This window comes from Grampus griseus (genome assembly GCF_964374135.1).
Source record: "Grampus griseus genome assembly, chromosome: 1".
Taxonomy (NCBI): Eukaryota; Metazoa; Chordata; class Mammalia; order Artiodactyla; family Delphinidae; genus Grampus; species Grampus griseus.
The window spans coordinates 118,144,983-118,171,589 of NC_139017.1; the positions used below are offsets into that span (position 1 = coordinate 118,144,983).

The 26,607-nt window shown below is 37.2% G+C and overlaps 1 protein-coding gene across 2 annotated transcripts in view; it reads left to right on the top strand.

Moving 5' to 3' along the window:
* SLC44A5 (solute carrier family 44 member 5) overlaps window positions 1-26,607 on the top strand; it is a 377,555-nt gene that overhangs the window by 300,298 nt on the left and 50,650 nt on the right. For both annotated transcript variants that reach the window (XM_082676569.1, XM_082676570.1), the window contains 3 exons: window positions 34-118; window positions 20,050-20,134; window positions 26,212-26,340. In XM_082676569.1, the coding sequence (XP_082532695.1) occupies window positions 34-118; window positions 20,050-20,134; window positions 26,212-26,340 (299 nt within the window). The remainder of the gene's footprint in view (window positions 1-33; window positions 119-20,049; window positions 20,135-26,211; window positions 26,341-26,607) is intronic.

Genomic DNA, 26,607 nt, shown 5'->3' on the forward strand with positions numbered 1-26,607 from the left:
TGCTGATTTTTTTGTCTTTTCTTGTTCCTGCAGCCTGGGTCAATGGCGACCCCAGAAGAGTGGCCTATCCTACAGACAGCCAAGGCCACTTTTGTGGCCAAAAGGGCACCCCCAATGAGTGAGTATGGCCATTTTGCTTTGTCTGATTTTACTGTCTAAGCTGGAACCTAGAAATCACTTTCACATTAATCCTACTCATAAGAGGATTGAAGTTCATAAAAAAGGACTTCCCTCCCCTTTTCCCCAGAGGCAGTTTATAAGCAGGTGGGATGTTTCATACTATATGACTTAAGACAAGATGTCATTGTTCTGCAGCATTTTATTAGAACACAGGAACACTCTGCTTAGTAAAAATATAATTGTACTGGGTGAATTGGACCAGTGATTTTATCGGAAGCCATATTTTAAAATGCCTTATGAAATGGGCTATTGGAAGGCTGAGTTCTGAGGAGCTGCTAAAAAGCTAGACAGTGTAGTTGTTCGAATTGTTTTTGCCACAGTGTCTATTGATAAATCACTCCACCTTTCAAAGTGAGGGGCACACCTAGAAAGTCTTCAATGAGTGGCAGGCCAGCTTTTCATGACAACTAGCCTGCTGCTGACAATGACCCTAAGTAGCTGAAACAAACAAGGGGGAATGTTCCATTAAATTCCTTTCTAATGTTAATTATAACAGAAGTTTTCATTATGAAAGCAAGTTTTCTTTCTTCATCATAAAGAAAAAACAAAACAGAAACATAGATTTCATATTTTTAGAAATTTTTTTCTCCTTTCTCACTGGTCCATTTCTTTTCTGGTAATACCTGAGTTTTTACTCAATACCCTGGTTCTTCATAACCAATTCAGTTTCTATAAAAGTTAGTATTGAAAGGGTAAGAAACCAAGGCAGCAGCAGCGCTCTCTACCACCAAAAACAGCAAAAAGGAGTCTCAGAATATTTCTATTGTGTCCCCGTGTTGCCCACCCATAACTTGGAGCTTATTATTCCAAGAGATAAACAGATTTAAAAAATAGGTTTAGGAAAGGGTTAACAACACACACGGAGTAGAATTATTATGGACAATCAAGAGAAACCAGAAATTTGGGTGAGGTTGGGGGGTAAATCCTTAATCATGTCAGGTTGAGTTTATGGCGGGTAAGCTGACATCTGTAAAAGGTCCTCATTGCCTATTAGAGACAACGAGACTAAATTCCAATCTAGGATGGTAATTCTTATCTTAACCTCAGTAACTCAAAAGCTCCTAGACATTGCCAACAAAACCTTCACACTATGAAGGACAAAGAAAGCACCAGGTGGTAAAAAGATCACACAAATCTCTAGTTCTTTAAAATAGGCTATTTTTAAAAGGGCCTCTGTAACAATGTTTCCCAGACCTAAGCCAATGACCCACTTATTTCCAACAAAAATGGGATACCACAATTTCAGTACATAAAGATCATTCAAAGACAATCCTAGTGTAACAGATATGTTCTTTAAAGTATTATTTACAATAATAGTATATTGGAAACTATACAGATATCTAACAATATGTGGATGGTAGTAAATTATGGCCCATGTATTTAATAAAATATAATGGAGCCATTAAAAATGTATGTTTATATTTTTAAGAATTGATTATGTTAATTTTCTTTATAGTTTTTGGATTTTGTGTCATGATTATAATTGCCTTCCTTCTCTTGAAAATAACATTTGGCTATATTTCTCTAGTATGTCTATGGTTTATTAGAAGTTATAAATTTCTAATGCACTTGGGATTTATTTTTGTGTATGGAATGAAGTAAGAATCAAACTTTCTTTTTTTCCAATTGCAGCGCCAGTTGATCTCAGAATAGTTTGTTGAAAAATATGCTCTTTTTCCTCTCTGACTTCTGATACCACAATTATCATTTGGTAAATTTATATACTTCTTTACAAACCACCTATTGTATTCCAAAATATATATTTTTTAAGCCTCTCAATTGTTTTAATTCTTATATAAATGTGTATTAATTTGAAAAGCTAAAAAGTTACTTTAAATGGTTCTGACAGTTTTTAGTAGTAAGTGAAAATATTTATGAAAATATCAGATTTCAATCCTTAAAACAGTATGAAATTATCATAGAACTAGCAGAAAGAAATAAATACAATTACAAACATCAATTTTAAATGTGATAAAGATGGGATTCCAAGTCAGTAGCCAAAGAGTAGATTATTAAATAAGTGGTATTGAATTAACTGAAATGACATTCATGAATATAAAATAAAATTGGATATTTATCTCATACATTATACCAAAATGAATACTGAAACATAGAAATATTGTATATAAAATATACAACCAAAAAGTAACAGAAGAAAATGCAGGGGCATGTTAATAGAATAATGGGGTAAAGAAGTTTTTTCTAAACATGACCCCAAAGCCAGAAAATGTAACAGAAATTTTAAAGTATGACACAGAGTAATCCCACTTTAACCCACAAAGTGGTATACAAAGTTAAAAGATAAGTGGAAATTCAGGAAAAAGAAATTTTTTCAACATGTATACCTGACAGTGGGTCAGTAGCTTTATTATATGAACTACTTTTATAAAATCAAAAAAGAAAAAGATGATCATTCAGTGTAGAAGTTGGCAAAAGTGATAAACAGGAAATAACATGATATAATGGCCAACAATAACAGAAAGTGCTGATCAACCACAGTTAAAAAAGAAATGCAAATTAATAGAGATATTACTTTAGCTTATTAAGTTGTCAAATAAATTAAAAAGATTAAAATTTCCAGGATTGACCAGAATGAGAGGAAAAAAAGACATCTTATTTTCTACTGGTGGTAGTGAAATATGATAATATTTATCATATTTTATCAAGTATTTATGAAATTTGTATGTTCTTTTTGATTCAGCAGTTTTTCTCCTAGAACATATCTGATGGAAATTTGCATAAACATTCCTAATGTTATAGGTACTATGAAATAGTAATAATAAAATGGAAACAGCCTAAGTGTCTATCAATAGGAGATTGATTAAATGAGTTATGCTAAGATCAGGAACAAGACAAGGTTGCCCACTCTCACCACTATTATTCAACATAGTTTTGGAAGTTTTAGCCACAGCAATCAGAAAAGAAAAGGAAATAAAAGGAATCCAAATCTGAAAAGAAGAAGTAAAGCTGTGACTGTTTGCAAATGACATGATATTCTACATAGAGAATCCTAAAGATGCTACCAGAAAACTACTAGAGCTAATCAGTGAATTTGGTATAGTAGCAGGATACAAAATTAATGCACAGAAATCTCTGGCATTCCTATACACTAATGATGAAAAATCTGAAAGTGAAATAAAGAAAACACTCCCATTTACCATTTCAACAAAAAGAATAAAATATCTAGGAATAAACCTACCTAAGGAGACAAAATACCTGTATGCAGAAAATTATAAGGCACTGATGAAAGAAATTAAAGATAATACAAATAGATGGAGAGATATACCATGTTCTTGGATTGGAAGAATCAACATTATGAAAATGACTCTACTACCCAAAGCAATCTACAGATTCAACGCAATCCCTATCAAACTACCACTGGCATTTTTCACACAACTAGAACAAAAAATTTCACAATTTTTATGGGAACACAAAAGACCCCCGAATAGCCAAAGCAATCTTGAGAAAGAAAAACGGAGGTGGAGCAAGTAGGTTCCCTGACTTCAGACTATACTACAAAGCTATAGTAATCAAGACAGTATGGTCCTGGCACAAAAACAGAAAGGTAAATCAATGGAACAGGATAGAAAGCCCAGAGATAAACCCACGCACATATGGTCACCTTATCTTTGATAAAGGAGGCAGGAATATACAGTGGAGGAAGGACAGCCTCTTCAATAAGTGGTGCTGGGAAAACTGGACAGGTACATGTAAAAGTATGAGATTAGATCACTCCCTAACACCAAACACAAAAATAAGCTCAAAATGGATTAAAGACCTAAATGTAAGGCCAGAAACTATCAAACTCTTAGAGGAAAACATAGGAAGAACACTCTATGACATAAATTACAGCAAGGTCCTTTTTGACCTACCTAGAGAAATGGAAATAAAAGCAAAAATAAACAAATGGGACCTAATGAAACTTAAAAGCTTTTGCACAGCAAAGGAAACCATAAACAAAATGAAAAGACAACCCTCAAAATGGGAGAAGATATTTGCAAACGAAGCAACTGACAAAGGATTAATCTCCAAAATTTACAAGCAGCTCATGCAGCTCAATAACAAAAAAACAAACAACCCAATCCAAAAATGGGCAGAAGACCTAAATAGACATTTCTCCATAGAAGATATACAGATTGCCAACAAACACATGAAAGAATGCTCAACATCATTAATCATTAGAGAAATGCAAAACAAAACTACAATGAGATATCATCTCACACCAGTCAGAATGGCCATCATCAAAAAATCTAGAAACAATAAATGCTGGAGAGGGTGTGGCGAAAAGGGAACACTCTTGCACTGCCGGTGGGAATGTGAATTGGTACAGCCACTATTGAGAACAGTATGGAGGTTCCTTAAAAAACTACAAATGGAACTACCATATGACCCAGCAATCCCACTACTGGGCATATACTCTGAGAAAACCATTATTCAAAAAGAGTCATGTACCAAAATGTTCATTGCAGCTCTATTTACAATAGCCCAGAGATGGAAACAACCTAAGTGTCCACCATCAGATGAATGGATAAAGAAGATGTGGCACATATATACAATGGAGTATTACTCCGCCATAAAAAGAAACGAAATTGAGCTATTTGTAATGAGTTGGATAGACCTAGATTCTGTCATACAGAGTGAAGTAAGTCAGAAGGAGAAAGACAAATACCGTATGCTTATACATATATATGGAATTTAAGAAAAAAAAAATGTCATGAAGAACCTAGGGGTAAGACAGGAACAAAGACACAGACCTACTAGAGAATGGACTTGAGGATATGGGGAGGAGGAAGGGTAAGCTGTGACAAAGTGAGAGAGAGGCATGGACATATATACACTACCAAATGTAAGGTAGATATCTAGTGGGAAACAGCTGCATTAGCACAGGGAGATCAGCTTGGTGCTTTGTGACTGCCTGGAGTGATGGGATAGGGAGGGTGGGAGGGAGGGAGACGCAAGAGGGAAGAGATATGGGAACATATGTATATGTATAAGTGATTCACTTTGTTATAAAGCAGAAACTAACACACCATTGTAAAGCAATTATACTCCAATAAAGATGTAAAAAAAAAAATGAGTTACGGTACAGTCATATAATAAAATACTATTTAATCATTAAAAGTGATTGAGTAGAGATGTATTTATTGACATGGAAATACACCCATGATATTTTGTTAATTCAAGAAATCAGTTTACGCCATGATTTAGTATAATTATATAATTTAGTATAATAAATGCCATGTATAGTATAATTCTGCCTTGTGATATATATGAATATCACGTATCAAAAAACACCTATATATGAAAGGATATACACATTCCTACATTAATTATTTCTGGGTAGTGGGATTATATTTTTATTTTTATTTATGTGTTTACTGAGTCACTATTATGTTTCCGATAGTGTTCTAAAGGCAGAGGTTATAGTGCAAACAAGTAGACAAGCTACCTGCACTCATGAAGCTTACATTCAATTAGAGGGCAATTACAATAAAGATGTAAACAGTCAAGATAATTTCAAATTGTATGATAAATGTTATAAAAGAAAAAACAAAACAGGTGGCCCCATAGAGAGTGACTGGTATATAATGAACTGCCTCGTGGTTGCATGGGGCAGGTTAGGACTTTCATGAGTAGGTGACTTTTAAATTGAAATATGAAGGCTAGGAAGAAGGCAGCCTTTCAAAAGCCTTGATAAGAGCTTTAAAGCCAGAGACAAGGGCAAAGGTCCTGAGGCAGGAATGAGCCTATGGTACTCCTGGAACAGAAAGAAGCCCAGGAGGCTGGAGTGTAGCAAAGAAAAAGGGGAGTGGAATGAGCAGATGTCTGAGAACCAGATAGGAGTCAGATTTTGTGGTTCTATGTGCCCTTTAAAAGTATTTGGATTTGATGTATAAGTGCAGGAAGGCCATGGAAGGGTGTTCACCAAGACAGTGATACAATCCACTTTACATTTTAAAAGACCATTCTTGTTGCTATTTATACCTTCTTGAACTGTTTCAATTGTTCACTGTGAGCATGTAGGCAGGAAAATATTAAACTTTTTTTTATTTTGAAAAAGAATTAATGACAGATATTATAAAGTAGAATTATGAGTAATTTTTATTTGCTTATTTATATATTAATATGCATTACAAGTTTCTACCAAAAAATCTAATACTTTTATATTCCCTCCAAATTGTCCAAAAATAAAAGTCTTGAAAGTACATGAGCTGAGGCAATGAGTTACCTTACTTATCAAAGCCCTTTGAAAGAACAAGAGATAAAACATTTTGTTGAAAGAATATACTCTAGAGTCAAATCCTGACTTTACATCTTTCCCTTGTTGACCTTTGGGCATTGGACTCAACCTACCTGGCCTTAATTTTCTGATAATAATGCAAAAAATTAAATGAAAGAAGAGTAATTAGGGTGAAACTTACATGTCCTTTTTTTAACAAAGCACTTTCATATTCAATATTATAATACATCATTTGTGAGGTCTCCAAAGGGCCAGTCACTATGCAAAAGGTTGGAATCACTCTAGGAAACAAGACACAGAGTTTTCTCAAGGATCTCAGTCTTCAGGAATATAGCCAAGAAATCCATGGATTTCAGAGAGTTCACGTCCAAGACAGCAACATAGGAGGCTTCTAACTCACCTCTTCCCATGGACACACTGGATCTACAGCTACACACAGAGCAATTCCCTCTGAAAGAAATCCAGAAACTAGCTGAGTAACTCCTACGTATCAGGTGAACAAGGAAATACCCACATCAAAATGAGTAGGAAAGGCTGAGACACAGTTTTACCATAAACCCCACGCCTGGCTCAGTGCCATACAATTGGGAGGAAATGCCCAAATCCCAGCCTGTCCCTGAGGAATGAAAAGTTTGAACCCCACATCTAGTGCCCCAACTTTTAAGACTCTTGACCCAAGGGACAGGCCCTCAAAACACCTAGCTCTGAAAGCCAACAGGGCTTGCATCCATGAGACTCATAAGACTATTGTAAACAAAGAAGTTCTTGGGGCTTCCCTGGTGGCGCAGTGGTTGAGAGTCCACCTGCCGATACAGGGGAGACGGGTTCATGCCCAGTCCGGGAAGATCCCACATGCCACGGAGCGGCTGGGCCCGTGAGCCATGGCTGCTGAACCTGCGTGTCTGGAGCCTGTGCTCTGCAACGGGAGAGGCCACAACAGTGAGAGGCCCGCATACCACACAGAAAAAAATAAGTTCTTAACTCACTGTGGTTATTTCCCCCAGACTCATCTCAGAGGGAACAGACAGAAACACCCATCTCCCAGGCTTTTCCTGAAAGAAAGGTATTTGCATACTTCAATACTGCTGCATGAGGGTTAGACTTCTAATATGCACACATCTGGGGATGACTACAGTCTTCCCCAGAGCCTGGAGGAGGCCAGTGGGCACCGTCTCTGTGTTCTCCCTCTGGCAGCTCCAAGTTGTACTGACTACCTGGTAGGAACTTGTGCACACATCTAGTGCACGAGCTTTTGCAACTGCCACCCAGGGGACACACCCCTTGATCTGGCTCTGGTGGCCCATGGGGCTTGCATTTCATTGGTCCCACAATGAAATGGGACAAATGTAGCAAACAAAAAAACACTTCTTAACTGGCTATCCCCTCAGCTGTCAGTGCAGAGGGAGCAGACTGAAATGCTCATTTCCCAGTCTTTCCCTGAAAGAGATCTATTTATGTACTTTAAAAGCTGGTGTCTGAGGGTCTGACTTCCAATCAGCCTGCATCTATCACTGACTGAGATCCTCCCCTTTGGGACACTGACAGGTCTTGGCACTACTCAACTACTAAGAGCCACTAAGAACAAAGAAAGCAACTTGGACATGCACAAAGGTTTGAGAGACAGTTAAGAGCTGGGGCTGGAGTGAACATTAAGATTTATCTCCTACAAGAAACCAGACTCAGAGAGGCAGCAGTTTTATCTAATGCACAGAAACCAACACATAGAATCAAGGAAAATGAAGAAACAGAGGATTATGTTCCAAACAAAAGAACAGATAAATCTCTAGAAACAGATTTTAATGAAATGGAGATACATGATTTACCTGATATAATTCAAAATAAAGGTCATTAAGATGCTCACCAAAGTCAGGAGAGCAATGCATAAGTATAATGAGAATTTCAACATAGAGATAGAAAATATAGGTAAAGTATCAACAGAAATCACAGAGCTGAGGAATATAAAAATTGAACTGAAAAATTCATTAGAGGGGTTCAACAGCAGACTAGATAAGCAAAAGAAAGAATGAGCAAACTCAAAGATAGGGCAGTAGAATTCATCCAATCAGAGGAGCAAAACAAAAAAAGACTGAAAAAGAGTGTAGATAGCTTAAGGGACTTATGGGACACCATCAAGTGGATCAACATTTGTGTTATATGGATCCCAGAAGGAGAAGAAAGAGAGAAGGGGCAGAAAGCTTCTTCAAAGAAATAATGGTTTAAAACTTCCCTAACCTGGGGAAGCAAGCAGACATCCAAATCCAGGAAGTACAGAAAGTTCCAAATAAGATGAACCCAAAGAGACTCATAGCAAGAAATATTATAATTAAACTGTCAAAAGTTAAAGACAAGGACAGAATCTTAAAAGCAGCAAGAGAAAAACAACTTGTTACATATAAGGGAAACCTCTGTAAGACTACAGGCAGATTTTTCAGTGAGACTTTGCAAGCCGGAAGGCAGTAGAATGATATATTCAATGATATATATATTGGAAGAATAAAAATTGCCAACCAAGAATACTGTATCCAGCAAAATTATCCTTCAGAATTGAAGGAGAGATAAAGAGTTTTCCAGACAAGCAAAAGCTGATAGAGTTCATACTGGCCTTATAAGAAATGTTAAAGAGACTTCCTCAAGCCAAAATGAAAGGATGCTAATTAGTAACAGGAAAGACATATGAAAGTAAAAATATCACTAGTAAAAGAAAATACATAATTAAGGTCTATTTTAGAATAGTCTAAAATTATAATGGTGGTGGGTAAATCATTTATAAATCTAGTATGAAGGTTATAAGACAAAAGTAGTAAAAATAACTATAACTACAGTAACTTATTAATGGATACACAAGGTGAAAAGATGCAAATTGTGACATCAAGCACATGAAATGTTGGGGGGAGAATAAAAATGTAGAACTTTAGTATGCATCTGCATTAAGTTATCGACTTAAAATAGACTGCTGTAATATGTCTTATGTAAGCCTTGTGGTAACCACAAAGCAAAAACCTATAGTAGATACACAAAAGGTAAAATAAAAAAAAAAAAAGGAATCTAAGCATACTACTGCAGAAGATCATCAAATCACAAAGGAAGAGAGCAAGGGAAGAAAAGAACAAAAGAACTGCAAAACATCTAGGTAGCAATGAATGAAATGGCAATAGTAAGTCCCACCTATCAATTATTACTTTAAATGTAAATGGATAAAATGATGCAATCTGAAGATAAAGAGTGGCTGAATGAATAATAAAACAAGACTCAATTATATACTGCCTACCAGAGATTTACTTAAGCTTTATGCGCAGACACAGAATAAAAGCAAAGGGAAAAACATATTCCATGCAAATGGAAACCAAAAGAAAGCAGAAGTAGTTATATTTATATCAGACAAAATAAACTTTAAGGCAAAGACTAATAAGTGACAAAGAAGATTATAATGATAAAGGGGTCAATCCAACAAGAGGATATAACATTATAAATATGTACCCAACTTAAAAGCACTGAAATGTATAAAGCAAATATTAACAGATCTGAAGGGAAAAATTAGGCAGCAATATAATAATAGTAGGGGACTTCAATACCCCACTTTCATCAATGGTTAGATCATCCAGACAGAAAATTAATAAGGAAGAATTGGACTAAATTATAGGTTAGGCTAGATGGACTTAACAGACATTTACAGACCATTCCATCTAAAACCAACAGAATACACATTCTTCTCAAATACATGGAATATTCTTCAGGATAAATCATGTGTTGGGCCACAAAATAGGGTTTGTTTTGTTTTGTTTTTTTGCGGTACACGGGCCTCTCACTGCTGTGGCCTCTCCCGCCGCGGAGCACAGGCTCTGGATGCGCAGGCCCAGCGGCCACGGCTCACGGGTCCAGCCGCTCCGCGGCATGCGGGATCCTCCCGGACCGGGGCACGAGCCCGTGTCCACTGCATTGGCAGGCAGACTCTCAACCACTGCGCCACCAGGGAAGCCCAAAATAGGTTTTAATAAACGTAAAAAGTCTGGAATCATATCAAGCATCTTTTCCTGCCAAAATGGTATGAAACTAGAAATTAAGTCAGAAAACTGGAAAATTAACAGATATGTAGAGATTAAACAACTTGCCACTAAGCAAAAGGGTCAAATAAAAAATCAAAAGGGAAATTAGAGAGTATCTTGAGACAAATGAAATTGGAAATATAACATACGAAAGCATATGGCACACAGCAAAGCAGTTCTAAGAGGGAAATTCATAGCGATAAACAACTACATTAAGAAGCAAGAGATATCTCAAGTAAACAACCTAACTTTGCACCTAAAGGAACTAGAAAAAGGAGAACAAAATAAGCCCAAAGTTAGTAGAAGGAAGGAAATGACAAAGATCAGAGTGGAAATAAATGAAATAGAGATTAATCATTAGAGAAATGCACATCAAAACTACAATGAGGTATCACCTCACACTGGTCAGAATGGCCATCACCAAAAAATCTACAGACAATAAATGCTGAAGAGGGTGTGGAGAAAAGGGAACCCTCTTGCACTGTTGGTGGGAATGTAAATTGATACAGCCACTATGGAGAACAGTATGGAGGTTCCTTAAAAAACTAAAAATAGAACTACCATATGACCCAACAATCCCACTACTGGGCATATACCCTGAGAATACCATAATTCAAAAAGAGATATGTACCCCAGTGTTCACTGCAGCACTATTTACAATAGCCAGGACACGGAAACAACCTAAGTGTCCATCGACAGATGAATGGATAAAGAAGATGTGGCACATATATACAATGGAATATTACTCAGCCATAAAAGGAAATGAAATTGAGTTATTTTTAGTGAGGTGGATGGACCTAGAGTCTGTCATACAGAGTGAAGTAAGTCAGAAAGAGAAAAACAAATACCATATCCTAACACATATATATGGAATCTTAAAAAAAAAAAAAAAAGGTTCTGACAAACTTAGGGGCAGGACAGGAATAAAGATGCAGATGTAGAGAATGGACTTGAGAACACGGGGAGGGGCATGGGTAAGCTGGGACGAAGTGAGAGAGTGACATTGACATATATACACTACCAACTGTAAAAGAGATAGCTAGTAGGAAGCAGCTGCACAGCACAGGGAGATCAGCTTCGTGCTTTGTGACCACCTAGAGGAGTGGGATAGGGAGGGTGGGAGGGAGACGCAAGAGGGAGGGGATATGGGGATATATACATACATATAGCTGACTCACTTTGTTATACAGCAGAAACTAACACAACATTGTAAAGCAATTATACTCCAATAAAGATGTTAACAAAAAAAGCAATAGGGAAGGTAAGTGAAACTACCAACTGTTTTTTTGAAAACATAAAATTGACAAACCTTTTGCTAGACTCATTGAAAAAAAAAGTTGAGACTACTTAAATAAATTCAGAAATGAAACAGGAGACATCTGATACCACACAAACACAAAGGATCATAGGAGACTACTATGAACCATTATATACCAAGAAATTGGACAGCCTAGAAGAAGTGGATAAATCCTAGAAACATACAACGTGCCAAGACTGAATCATGAAGAAACAGAAAATCTGAACAAGCGAATTACTAGTAAGAAGATTTGATCAGTAACCAGAAACCTCCCAACAAAGAAAAGTCCAGGACCAAATGACTTCACTGATAAACTCTACCAAACATTTAAAGAATTAACAGTCCTTCTCAAACTCTTTCAAAAAATAGAAGAGGAGAGAGAATTATGACACATTGTTCAATGGAACATATTAGAGAGCCCCAAAATAAAGCCACAGAAATATGGTCAATTACTTTATGACAAAGAAGCCAAGAATATACAATAAGGATATTCTCTTCAATAAATGGTGTTGGGAAAACTGGAATGCCACATGCAAAGCCACGAAACTGGACCACTTCCATCTTACACCATAAACAAAAATCAACTCAAGATGGGTTAAAGACTTGAATTAGGACCCGAAACTGTAAAACTCCTAGTAAGCTCCTTGACATCGATCTTGGCAATAATCTTTTGGATCTGACACCAAAAGCAAAGGTAGGAAAAGGCAAAATAAACAAGTGGGACTACATCAAACTAAAAAGCTTCTGCACAGCAAAGGAAACCATCAACAAAATGAAAAGGAAGCCTATGGAATGGGAGAAAATATTTTTGAATCATACATCTGATAAGGGATTAATACCCCAAATTTATAAAGAACCCATGTAACTCAATAGTAAAAAACCAAACAATGAAACAAATGATTAAGAAATTGGCAGGGATCTGAATAGACATTTTTCCAAAGAAGACATATAGATGGCCAATAGATATATGAAAAGGTGTTCAACATCACTAATTATCAGGAAAGTGCAAATCAAAACCATATGAGTTATCACCTGATTAAAATGGCTATCATCAAAAAAGACAAGAGAAAACAAGTGTTGGCAGGGATGTGGAGAAATTATTGTGCATTATTGGTGGGAATGTAAATTGGTACAGCCACTGTAGAAAGCAGTATGGAGATCCTAAAAAAATTAAAAACAGAATTACCACATGATCCAGTAATTCCACTTCTGGGTATATAACCAAAAGAAATTAAATCATGATCTTGAATAGATATCTACACCCCCATGGTCATTGCAGCACTGCTTATGATAGCCAAGTCCTGGAAACAACCTAAGTCTCACTGGATGGGTATATGGGTAAAGAAAATGTGATTTTATACAAATAAATAAATTTAAAAATTCAGCAGTAAACAAGGAAATCCTGCCATTTGTGACAATATGGATGGACCCTGAGCCTATTATGCTATGTGATATCTAAAACAAAATGAACTCATAGAAACAGAACAGATTGGTGGTTGCCAGAAGTGGGAGGTGTGGGGTGTGGGAAAGGGGCTTTAGCTGGTCAAAACGTACAGACTTCCAGTTATAAGTTTCTAGGGATGGAAGGTACAGCATGGTGACTATAATTAACAATACTATATTGTATATTTGAAAGTTGCTGAGAGAATAGATCTTAAAAGTTCCCATCACAGGAAAAAAATTTGTAGCTATATGAAGTGATAGATGTTAACTAAACTTATTGTGGTAATTATTTCTCAGTATATGCATATATCAAATCATTATGCTATACACCTTAAACTAATACAATGTTACATGTCAAGTATATTCTCAATAAAACTGGAAAAAATTAAACTAGGAACTGGACAAAAAAAAAAAAGAAATCCATGGATTTCAATCTAGTGTGTTTTGCAGAGTGTGCTGTCTGAAGAATAATGCTTACAATCACATCTGAAACATTACACTCACCCCCACTTTCTCTAGTTACTTTCTGGCACAAGACCCTGGTTTATTGTCTTGGGTACTTATCACTACTTGAATTTATCCTGGTTATTAATTTCACTTGTTTATTTTCCTCTACTAGAGTCAAAGTTCTTTGAGATCAGGGACGTTCTCTGTTTTGCTGTTGTATCCTCAGCACTTCATTATAGTAGGTGCTCAGTAGATTCACTGTTAAATGAATCAGAATAAAGGGGTAGCACAGAAAAGACAGTGATTTGCTCCAGTTGGAGGTCAGTGTAAAGTTCTTATCAGATCCTCCTATTAGCACTGCTAAGTGGTGCCATTATTACTACTCTCATCTAGACAATTAGGAAGCAAATTCAGATAGGTTAAAGTATGCACTCAGGGTTAGCTGACTACTAAATGGCAAAAGTAACATGTTCTAAGCCCAAATTCTGTGTTCTTTAGGCTGCATGTTGATAAAGTTGCAGTGAAATTGGTTTTCCATGTTCCACGTTTAATCTAGTCCTTAAAACCTTGAACATAAACTGGTAAAAAGTACCATTAAATTAAAAAAAAATGTGTCTGTATATATTTTCATCTGTAAATGAAATGCATCTCTGTGAGAATGTGTAAAGCAGGTTAGGCACTACAAACAACTGAGTCCAGGACATACTTGTTAGACTGTAACAGTGTTTGTACTCATTAGTGTCATGATGTGCTTAGAGCAACCCTTTGATTCTCAACTCTAAAAAACATTCCTTAACTGAGCGTAAAATCCCATGCTTAGAGACGGTGTGATAGTGTTTAGGATAGAATTTGGTCAGTCTGTGCTTTGTCTGTGCCTAACCAAAAGGACACTAGGGGAAACACTGAGAGTTTTCTAAAATGTCAAAGCAGATAAAACAGACTCAAAGGAAAATGGAGTCCTTTGTTGACGTGTGTAACTTTCTCTGCCTTTTGAGTTGCAGGGAAGTTATTCATGATACTTGGGTATGATCCTTTTCTTTGGGATTTCTACTAAAAAGCAAGAACTCGATTGATTTTGATGCCACCTTTTGGCTACTACAAAAACTTCAGCTTATAAAGTTTAGGTTAAAACAACTTTGAGGGGCTTCCCTGGCGGCACAGTGGTTAAGAATCTGCCTGCCAGTACAGAGGACACGGGTTCGAGCCCTGGTCCGGGAAGATCCCACATGCCATGGAGCAACTAAGCCCGTGCGCCGCAACTACTGAGCCTGAGCTCTAGAGCCCGTGAGCTACAACTACTGAATCCTGCCCGCCTAGAGCCTGTGCTCCGCAACAAGAGAAGCCACCGCAATGAGAAGACCGCTCACCGCACTAGAGAAAGCCGGCGTGTAGCAATGAAGACCCAACGCAGACAAAAATAAATAAATAAAATAAATTAAAAAAAAAAAAAAAAAAAACAACTTTGAACCTTGTCTGATGCAGCCCAATTGCCAGATTAGACAGACCAAAATAATCATCTTCCTAGTATGAGCTTCAGATAGGGAAACAGGAAAGATTAAGAGAACAAAGCTCTTCTATTTAAGTTTTGCATCAATTTGGCATCTAAGTGAAGCAATAATAACTTTGTCTTCAATTCACTGAAGAAACACTTATAAAATGACAAGGAGGTCTCATAAATCTGTTTGATTGAACATACTACAAGCCCAGATCTATTACTTGGTTTAAGTTTTAAAATCTATATCAAAATAATATATGCCTATGAAAATAAACCAAACAATAATGAAGAGCTTATAATAAAAGTAATAAAAGCAATGGTCTCCTGTCTTAGGAGATTTCTTTCCAGAAAGATAATCTCTCCTCCTTCTGGTTGTTTTAGTCAGTTCAGGCTGCTATAACAGAATACCATAGAGTAGGTAGCTTGTAAAAAACAAAAATTTATTTCTCACAATTCTTGGGACTAGAAGTCCAAGATTAGGTGCCTGCTTGGTCAGGTTCTTGGCAAGAGTCCATTCCCTGGTTTGCCATCTTTATTCTGTATCCTCAAATGGAGGAAGGGATGAGAGAGCTCTCTGAGGTCTCTTTTATAAGGGCACTAATTCCATTCATGAGGGCTACACCCTCCTGACCTAAGCACCTCCAAAGGCCCCACCTCCTAATACCATCACTTTGGGGGTTAGGATTTTAACATATGACTTTTGGGGGAACACATTCAGTCCATAACACTGCTTTTAGTTCTTCTGGCAGTTTTTTGCATAACTTTAAATCATATGTTTATTCTTTCATTTTGTACTTTATTAATTTTAGATAGTATCCATTGATAGCCTGCTATGAAAAATGAAGATTTAACTATTTACATTATCTGTTTTTCTGTTCTCCCTCCTTGTTCCATGTTTAACGGTTAAATTATTGCCTTCAGATTCTCTTATAGTTTACTTTTGTGACTTTAAATGGTATACTGAGCTTCAATTGCTTGTTCCACTAACTTTTGTCAGTATCTCGACTCCTCTTTATATAAGAGGAGGATATTATCCCCACTACCCTTCTCTCCATCTTTCCTTTCTATTCCACTTTTTATATTTACCCTTTACATAATCAAGTTTGTTATAAAGTTCAGTTCTGCAACTTCATCAGAATCTTTCACGTTCTGTTGGTAGGTTGATTCTAGAAGTTGGAAATAAGACTTTTACTTTGTAATAACTACGTGAAGTTTAGTCACTGTCTGGCCATTACATTTTCATTTCTACTGTGTCCCTGATATCAAAGCCAAATCTTACACTTTATTTGCAGCTTAGCATCATGCTACATTTTAGTTTATTTCAACATAGGGCAATGACATTCATGTAAAATGTTTTATTTGTCAGCCAAGTTTTTCTTGAATAGTCTTTATCAGGACCATAAGTTTGTCTACCATTCCAATCACACTATTTTTCAGAGGCTCCCTCTTCTCTGAACACCTGCCTTGTAGAACTTCTGTCCTTTTGTTCCACTCAGGACCAGGTAAATTTTAGGCCTACTGCATAGCTTTAATTCTGGGACTTATCTACCTCATTAGATTGGGTCCACTTCTAGAGGTGCCAGATTTAGCAAATAAAAACACAGAATGCTCAGTTAATTTTCAATTTCAGATAAACAAGAAATATATATTTTTTGTAGTGTAAGCATGTCCCATGAACAATTTTCTATATCCCAACTTGTCTTCTTTCTTTGTCGACACCCTTGTTTTGAGGGAGAACATTCTTGATTATCTTCCTAAGAAGAGAAAGCACAGGAAGTAACTTTGAGAAGTCCCTGGAAATATTTTTCTTCTCCCTCTTTACAGTTGACTGATGGTCTAGCTTTAGAAGTGTAACTTGAAAGAAATTCCTGTCAGAAATTTGAAGATACTGTTCTATTGTTTTTAGCATCCAATGTGTCTAATGCTAGTCTGTTTCACATACCTTGTGGTGACTTTTATCCTCTGGGAAAGCATTTAAAATCGTTTCTTTACTCTTGGTTTTCTGAAATCCCACAATTTGATGTAGGTCTTTCTTAAAAAATATTCTTTTTGTTCAGGCCTCAATGGGGGTCCTTTAATTCTAAAGAACTATGACTCTCATCAGCTCTGAAAATTTTTCTTCAGTTATTTCTTTGCTGTTTTCATTCTTTCCATTTTATTGTTTTTCTTTTGGGAACTCTGTTAGTTATACCTTGGACCTCCTGGATTAGTCTCAATACCTCTTTTTTTTTCCTTATATTTTCCATCTATGATTTTTTATTCTGTATTCTAGGAGATTCATCAAGTTTTTTCCAGCTCTGCTTTTGATTTTAAAATTTTGTTAATCATATTTTAAATCTCTTAAAGCCCTCTTGTTTCCTGTTTATTCCTCTAATAACATAGTATTTTTATATATGAATAATCTGCTTGAATTACTCTGAAAAAAACAATTTTAAGGTCCCTGCTATACCCTGAATTATTTTTATTTCATCTGGCATCAGTTTTTGTTTGTTTACTTTAGTCTTTCTCATTCCTATTCTAATTTCTCTTAAACTCCTGATGCTACTTGGTTATCCATTTTTACTAAAGAAAGAATTGGGTTGCTTGTGTGAATTTGCTCTGTTTCTGTGTTAGTAGCTCAGTTTTTCCAGGGATGCCTCTGCCCCATATGGGATAGGAATGTTGTATTAGCTGTTAGATTTCACTACAGCATGAACTGGTGGGAAGCTGTCAGTCATGGCCTTTTACAATGCCAGAAAATGAAGGGTTGTAGACTGGGGTACCCAATCCCACAAAAGCCCTTGCTATCATTCAAAAAAAGAGGCCTCTGTTTTTGCCCATTTTTCCTGGATGCTAGAAGTCTTAAGTGTAGGTGTATGGGAGGAGCATAGAGACACTGATTTGCACTGTAGACCTGTATATAAACCTTCATTAATCTTCTTACTTTTGGCCACATTTCTCACTCTCAGCTTTGAGTCCAGAATGTGTCATGATTTCTAACAGGCATATCATATCCCACCCTTTTTGTAGCTTTTCTATGGTGCATTCATCACTCAACGCAGTCTCATATGCTCTCCATCTTCCAGAAATTGTTGAACCCTCTTGTGCAATTGTGTGCAGATCCCATCCTGCACATCCTTAGCTGGTATGGTGAGGTTTATTCCTTTTTGTACTTTTATTCTTTTATTTCCATGAATCTCGGGAAAGAAGAGAGATAGGCTTAAGTGCATCTTACATCAGCTCAAACTAGTAGTTTGTAGTTGCTTCTATTTTGTTGTTTCATGGTGGAAATATAATTCAAGTTAAATAATGAGTTACTTCCTCAATCACTTTTGCAGAATTGTTCAGCTGCAACCATTGCCATCTACTTTGTACCTAAGGAATCTGAGGGCCACTGATGTTTAAAGATATCAGACAGACTTTGATAGAATGACTATAGATTTGTGCAAAAAACTAAGGAGGATTCTAAGATATTGAAAAACTTATTCTGAAATTGATCTCATCCATTCTGCAACATCTGATGAGTGCCTAATATGGGCCAAGTACTCGGCTAAGTGTTGGCAATGTAGATGGGTATAAAGATGAATAAGATACAAACTTTACCCTTGAGGATCACATAATCTGATGAATAACTTGAGTTTATGTAGCATTTTGCAGTTTATAAATCAGTTTTACCTGTGGGGGACTCGTGACACTTACTGATTTACCATTCAGCATTTTAACTACTCCTAAGGGACTCCAATGATCCATGGCATGTAATAATTTATTCATTTGCTTAGGTACAAATCTGAATCACATGCAGAAGATATAGTTGCTTGGGTGGTGAAAGAAACAAGCTCACTCTTGTGGAATCGTGAAGTAGCCTTGTGCATATTGTGTATGAATTTATAGCCAGATTCTTGATCCATCTAGATGGGATTACAAACATGAAATGGGTTTATTTTTCCCCTATTATTGCCTTTAACAATGTTCTTTCAAATTTCTTTCCTTCTTATTTTGGCATCTTGGGTAGCTTCCTTCCATAGCTTTCTAAATACTTTCTATTGTTAAAAAGTTCAGGGCAGTCCAATTTAAAATTTGAATCTTGCTTCTTCCAATTCCCCAGCTCAGGTTTGAACACTGCAAAGGAACTTAAGAGTGGGAGAGAGGCCCTGTCTGCTATTTCCCTTCTCTTCCCTCTCTCCTGGTCCTAGCTCTTTCTTTGTGTGTGACAGATAGAAGGAAGAGTATCTGTTACTTTCCTGGCCACTGTCCTAGTCCCACATGGTTGTTGCTACTGCAGCTAAGATGTAACTGACTATCCATAAACTCTGTCTTTGGGGTAAGCATCCAAAGGCTGGCTCTCTCATGGTGCACAAGTGGAAATTCTCTGGGGAAGTCCTCACTGACTAGTTCTTTGACTTGAGAAATCACCTTTGGCTTGCCCTCCACCACACCCCTTTGGCTTTATCCCTGGTGATTCACCTCCAGTCTCTTGTCAGATGAGGTACCACCAGGAGGATGCAAGCCCATTTACTTGACTCCATGTTCTCCCATGACAGGCTGCTTCAGTGCTGCCCTCTTTCTACCCCATTGGTTTATTTCAACTCTCCTGTGATCTCTTTGGGTCTCACTTTTCCCTGCTAAAACATTAAACATTTTTCAACATTATTTTCAATGGCAATATAGTCTTCTACTTTAAGGATGTGGAATTCTTTATGTAACCAATCCCCTGTTGATGGACAATTTGATTATTTCAACTTTCTACTATGACCAAAAGGTGCTTTAAATGTTAGGCAGGTTAAAGGGGAGTTGGAGAATATTTTGCAACTGTCTGGGGAAAATGAAGCCGATTTTTAAATTTTATGTTATATTAAAATATACAGGGGCTGAAATGATATGAAATATTTCCACAGTCACTAAAAATATTATGTTGTTCTCTTAGGAACAAGCCCATTTTGTTTTACTTTAACCTGCTCAGCTGTACCAGTCCCTCCGTGGTGGTAAACCTACAGTGCCCTACCAGACAGGTAAGGCAAAAAAAAAAAATGCCTCGCTGGTGATGTTAGCGATTTTGAATATTCTTGGGTGAAAGAATTGAGAAAACATTTGGGTTCTGGGTGTGTGTGATTAATGATGAATTTATGGAAGGTGGGAAGACAGAAGTATAAGCTCATGTTTGTTCATATACAATTTTTAAAAAGCAGTATTACTAGGAACCTCAGTGATTATCTTGTCTAACCACCTATTTTTATAAATGAATAAACTGCGGCCCAGAGAAGTGGAGATATTTTTCTCAGGATCAGTATTAGGAAGAATAAAGCCAGCTACTGTAACTAATAAACCCATTTTTCAGTGACTTAAAACAACAGTTTCTTTTCGGTCATATAAGAGTAAAAGGTGGTGTTTGTGGTCAATGGGCAACTCTCTTCCAGGCTCTTTTCATCTGGTGGCTCTGTCATCCCTTAAGTCCTCAGCAGGAGCAGCATCCAGTTGCCGGAAGAAGACAGAGAGGCTGAATAAAGCACCCCTGTTCTTAAAAGCCTTGGATCAGTCGGGTCACACAGTGCATTTCTACTTACATGTCATAGACTCATTTGTTTTATTTGTTCACACCGAGATGCAAGAAGGAGGGAATAAAGCAATGTAATTGTGGGCTGAGCAGCCTCTTGTGTACCATGAACAAATGAAACAATAGGGACAGACTTCATTGTTTCTTCCGTCTATCCCTCTGTCCTCCAGAACACCCTTCTTCCCAAGGGAGACAACCGAGAATCCCATGTGGTACTATCTTTAACCCGTAGTCTAGGATCTATGGATTATGGATAGTCTCTCCATCAGGTCTTGATACTAAATGCACAATGGGGAACAGGGCTAGGAAAATTAGAATACAAGCTCCCATTCAGAAAGGGAGGAGGTATAAATGCACAGTGGTCTTTAGTGCATGGCACTGGAGAACAGTCTTTTATTCGACCTACCTGGATCATGTTCTCTGAAGGAAGTTCCTTATCCGTCACATCCTATGATTCTTTGCTCAACCACCTGAAAGGTTATTTCCTGTCTGTCAGCCTCAGACCACACCATTGCTCAGCATGGGAAATATACCCTCTTAGGGGCCATGTGGCTTTGAAACTTTCTTCCTATTGTGCGAGTTTAGAACCTCAAAGATTATATTAACAGTGAAAGGCCTTTTCAGGTTAGGTCATGAATTTGGCAGTACCACTACCTCAAAAACTTAGTAAGATTTTGACTTAGTTGCTTCCTCTTGGTTCCACTTTGCTGTACATCAGAAACTAACACAACAGTGTAAATCAACTATACTTCAATAAAATTAAAAAATTAAAAAAAAATAACTCGCTTATCTAAACCCTCAGTTCTTTTGCCCCTTCTCGTTTACTTGTACTTCCCTGGCAGAACATCATTCATGGCTAAATGCAGCTTTCTGCCTACTCCATGCCTCAACCCAGGCAGCTGTGTGTTCTTGCAGAAAACACACACAACAGTCCATTAAATTAAGGACCACTAACCTCAGGGGGGCCCTTAATGCTGTCCCCAAATCACACAGGAGACCCTTTGCCCATTCACTAGCTACTCTGCTAGAAAACAATTTCACACCTTTCCCTCTCACCTCAAACCTCCAAGACCTCCTTCCCAGTCTCCATGTCAGCCTCTGACTTAGCTTCCTATTTCACTGAGAAAGTATTAGCATTCAGAAGACAACTTTTACGAGCTACCACACTGACCTCCACTTGCCTACCTGTCATCATCTGTGTTCATGTATTTACTCTACCTTCCCTGCTCTTACTGTGGAGGAACAACCTGTGCGCCCAAGGCCAGCCCATCCGCTCGTGCATTAGATCTTATCCTCGCTCACAAAGTCCAGCACACAACTCCAGAAATCTTCTGTCTTTTTCTTTTATTACCATTTTCCTTCTCTACTAAGTTATCCCCATCGGTAGACAAACATGCCATCTTAAATAATTCTCTCCTTGATCCCACATCCCCTTCCAGTTACTGCTTCATATCTCTGTGCCTCTTTTTTTTGCCAAACTCCTCATAATAGTTTATATTCAATGTGTCTAAATCCTCCTTTCTCATTTTCATTCAGGCTTTTACTCCTACTCTATTTTCTCCAAATGATATTGATACCATTGATCTCCATCTATTTAAACCAATGGTCAGTTCTCAATCCGTATTTACTTGAGCTAACAGCACTGTTTAATCAATCCCTCTTCCTTAATATACTTTCTTCACTTGCCCTCTAGGGCACAACATTGTGTTTCCTCCCAACTCTCTGGCTACTCCCTATCAGTCTTCTTTGATGGTTTCTCTTCATCTTTCCAGCATCTTCTAAACACTGGAGTTTCCTCTACCTACATTTATTCCTTTTGGCGATTGCACCTAGTCTTGTAGTTTTAACACAATCTATGTGTTGCACTTCCTAATTTATCTATCCAGATCAGTCTGCTCCCAGAACTCCAGATCTTTCTATCCAACCACCTATGCCATGTCTCTACAGGGATATTTAGTTAGCATCTCAAATTTAACATGTCCAAACTCAATTCCTAGTCTCTGACTTTATCCTTAAAATTGTTCCCCACCCCCCATCGGTCTTTTCTATTACAGCTGTAAATACCATCAAATCATCCTTGATCCCTCTTTTCTGTCACACTCATGTTTGAGCTGTGAGCTAATTCCTCTGGTCTCCATTCAAAATATACCCAGGACCAAACTCCTCCTTTTTTCACCATCTCCTCCTTTTTTCAAGGAACCAGCTAGATTAGTTCAATGACCTCCTGACTGGTCTCTTCTTGCCCCTGTCTCCAGCCCCTTAGACTCTCTTTTCTGCCCAGCAGCCAGTGTGATCCTGTTAAATGTAAGTCACATTATGTCCCTCCTTTGCTCAAGCCCCCTCCCCTCAATAGCTTCTCAAGTTACTCATATTAAAAGCCAAAGTCCTAACAATGACCTACAAAGTTCTTCACTGTCTGCCCGACTCTGACCACATATGTTATGGCTCTCCCTCTGCTCACTGCACTCGGGTCATACTGACCATCTGTTGTCTTCAAAGGATCCAGGAAAGTGCCTACTTCATAGCTCTAGACTTTGCTGATCTCCCTGCCTAGCCTGCTCTTTCTCCAGATGGCTAGATCACTAGTCTTCTTCACGTCTTCCTCAAGTCTTCCTCAAATATTACCTTTTGTTGAGGCCTCCCTTAACTACCTATTTAAAATTAGAATCCCACCCTGGTACCTTTCATCCTCTGGCCTTCTTTCTAGCCTTATTTTTCTCCATAACACCTGCTACCATCTCATAGCAAACAATTTTGTTTATTTGTTGTTAACCATCTCCCCTACTAGAAAGTAGGGATTTTTATCCGTTTTGTTCACTACTGTGTCCCCCAGTGCCTAGAACAGGCTCAGAGTAGGTGATCAATAAATAATTGTTGAGTGAATGAGTAAATGAATGAATGAGAGAATATCTTCCCATTCCCAGTCTAGAAAATTTTCCACTACACTATACAAATCCATCATTCCCATGATGAAACAAAAAATCCTTGCACATTATGCTTTTTATTACATTTCACAAATTACTAGATTACATAAATTACTAGATTTACTAGATTATCCTTTCTTCATGGCAAATTGTAGTGTTTTAACCTTCAGTGTAACTCTCTCTTCCACTCACCAAATCCTAATTTATATTAGAATGTTAACCCTATATGAATGGAAGATGTAAAAATAATGATGAAGAACTATATTCAGAATGTCCCTTTGTGTTTATACAAAGAATCAGAACTGAGTCAGAATATATATTAGCTGCCAATAATGCAGGATTGCTTTCAGTCTGCCAGGCAGTAGTGCGTCTACTGATCCAAGCCATATTTTTACGCATGATGTTTTTTGTTAATGCAGCATGGTCCAGACATGTGTCATAAGCATTTAAAGGACAGACCTTGATCAATTAGGATACCCAACCTCAGTGTGACCTTCATTTTTGGCTAATTATATGTTGATTGCTACTAATCAGCACCCTATTTGAAGTGAACAAATTGGTCTGATAGAGAGTAAAGAACATTTGCTATATTGTTTTTTAACAGCTCATTTGTGTCTGGAATGAAATTTGATGTGATTCTCATTATCAAAACATTTTTTACCACTTAAATTACTTTCTTTTATATGTTGCATACACCGCACTTTTATATGTGTAGCATACATTGTATGTGTGTGTATGTATAAATACAGAAATCATCATAGCCTTAACTCAGTAGCTCCTACCATCATTGAAAGCCTATGAAAACATTAGTATATTCAGTATTCACTTTTATAAATCCATTTAAATGTATCCAACAAGGGGCTAGTTCAGGTATCTTTCAGAGTCATGTAAGTAAATTGCCAAAGTCTAAATGTCTGTGAGGTAGCTCCTAATACGTTAATGGTTTTTTCAGCTTAGCCCCGATCAGAGTAAACTTTTGATGTTCACATTGGCAATGACCTCAGTCTTCTTCCAAAAAATGTGAGCATGTTGGTTGGTTGCTGTGAATGTCCCTAAACAGTTCTTCAGTTTTTATAGAAAGATACCTGTGAGACTTTCAATATTTCCTCTAGAGGTGTGTGAATGTGTGTATGTGCTTGTGTGTGTGTGTGCATATGTGTGTAGGAGAGACTGAGAAAGAGAAAATGCACCTGGAGGTGTGAATGTGGAGATGAGTTGTTTACCTTGTCAAAACTTCTAAAAGAAATTGGACTGCTGCTGCTACAAAACAATATTAACTGTGAGATTTTTGAGGTACCCATTTAGTTATCTACCTACTACCTTAGCTGTGGGGTCAATACCAATTGTCCTCGTGTAGCAGAGACATGACCCAAAAAAGGGGAAAGAGATGTCACCTCAGCAGCTGTGTTTTTACCTAACTACCAGTGGGGGTTGAGCTAGAATCTGGTCAGTGAGAATGGTTACCAAAGTACGGTAGGGAGATGGAGCAAACCAGAGCTGAGAAGCCTTTCCTAAGGAGGAACCGAAGGTGGAGGAAGGGAATGTTCAAGGATTGACTACAACTCCCATGGCTTCCCATGATCTTTGGTTTTTTATTACAAACAAAAGCAAAACCAACAGAGTGCATCTTCCCTGATTCTGCTTTCTCTCTGTGGAGTTACTAATTGGATTGCAGTCACTCCACGGTGGCTCTGTGGACTAGCACGGCCATCCGGTTTGGCATTAATAGGCCCCCAAAGTTAATTAATGTAAGATAATTGCATCAGTGACCTCTCTGCCCATGTTTGACTGGTGCTGCTGAAAGACAATAATAATGATTGATTGCCACAAATAGCCCTAATTCTGTTAGTTTCTTATGGTAATAAAACCTCCAATTATGTTCTGAGAATTCATTGGCACTGATAGTTACTAGCGGCATAAGTTATCAATGTTTGGAGCGTTTTAAATTACCATTGTATTCACATAAGGAAAGAAAGCAAGATTCTAACCCTGAAAATGTATAAACTACACAGGTGAAATTAATCTTGCTTTAAGCTCTTATCTACTAATTCAGAAAATCATGAAAAAATATTTCATTAAAAGTTCATCACTGTCCTATGGAAGATGTCACACAAATCTACAAATTATAAAATTGCATAGAACTGCACACACATACACACAAATGAATGCATGTAAAACTGGTGGAAACTGAATAAGGTTAGTGGATTGTAACAATATCAGTTTCCTGATTATAATATTGTACTATAGTTATGCAAGTTATTACTATTGGCCAAAACTGGGTGAAAGGTATGTGGAATCTATTATTTTTCACAGCTGCATGTAGATCTACAATTATGTCAAATCAGAAGGTAAAAGTAAGTTTGTCATTTTACAGCATCTTATTGTTTTAACAGAACATCAACATCGAAGGGGAAGGAGTAGAGGTTGAATATTAGTACATGAAATTTTATTTTTTACAGTAAGTTTAGAGGATTGATTTAAGTTTCTTAGATGGAAAATGGTGCTTTGCTTTTTTATAGTGGTGGGTAATTTAGAAGTTTAACCTTGTAGATAATTCCTTGGTTTGTTCAACTCAATTCAGTTCCCACCATTGTGTTTCTTTATTTCACAGATCTGTGTCTCCAAGTGCCCAGAAAAATTTTTAACCTACATGGAAATACAATTTATGTACAGAAAAGACAGAAACGACTGGACATACTACAGCCAGTTCTGCAAGTCTGCTTTTCTTAAGCCTGCGAAGGTATGTGTGTTTAAGCTTAAAACTAGAAAGAATTTACCTTGTTTCAATCGCAAGTGTAACATGAGCATTTGTAACGGATCAAGCTCCAAAATCTTCTTGGAAGTGATTACTAATGGTACCATTTCATTAAAACACAAATGCACATGTACATACAAACACACACACACACAATTTATACCATATCATTTTGTAGACTTGGGGTGTTATACAAGACTGTTAGGTCTGGTAAGTTAGCATCAACTATTCCCTGACACCAGCAAATTCTCT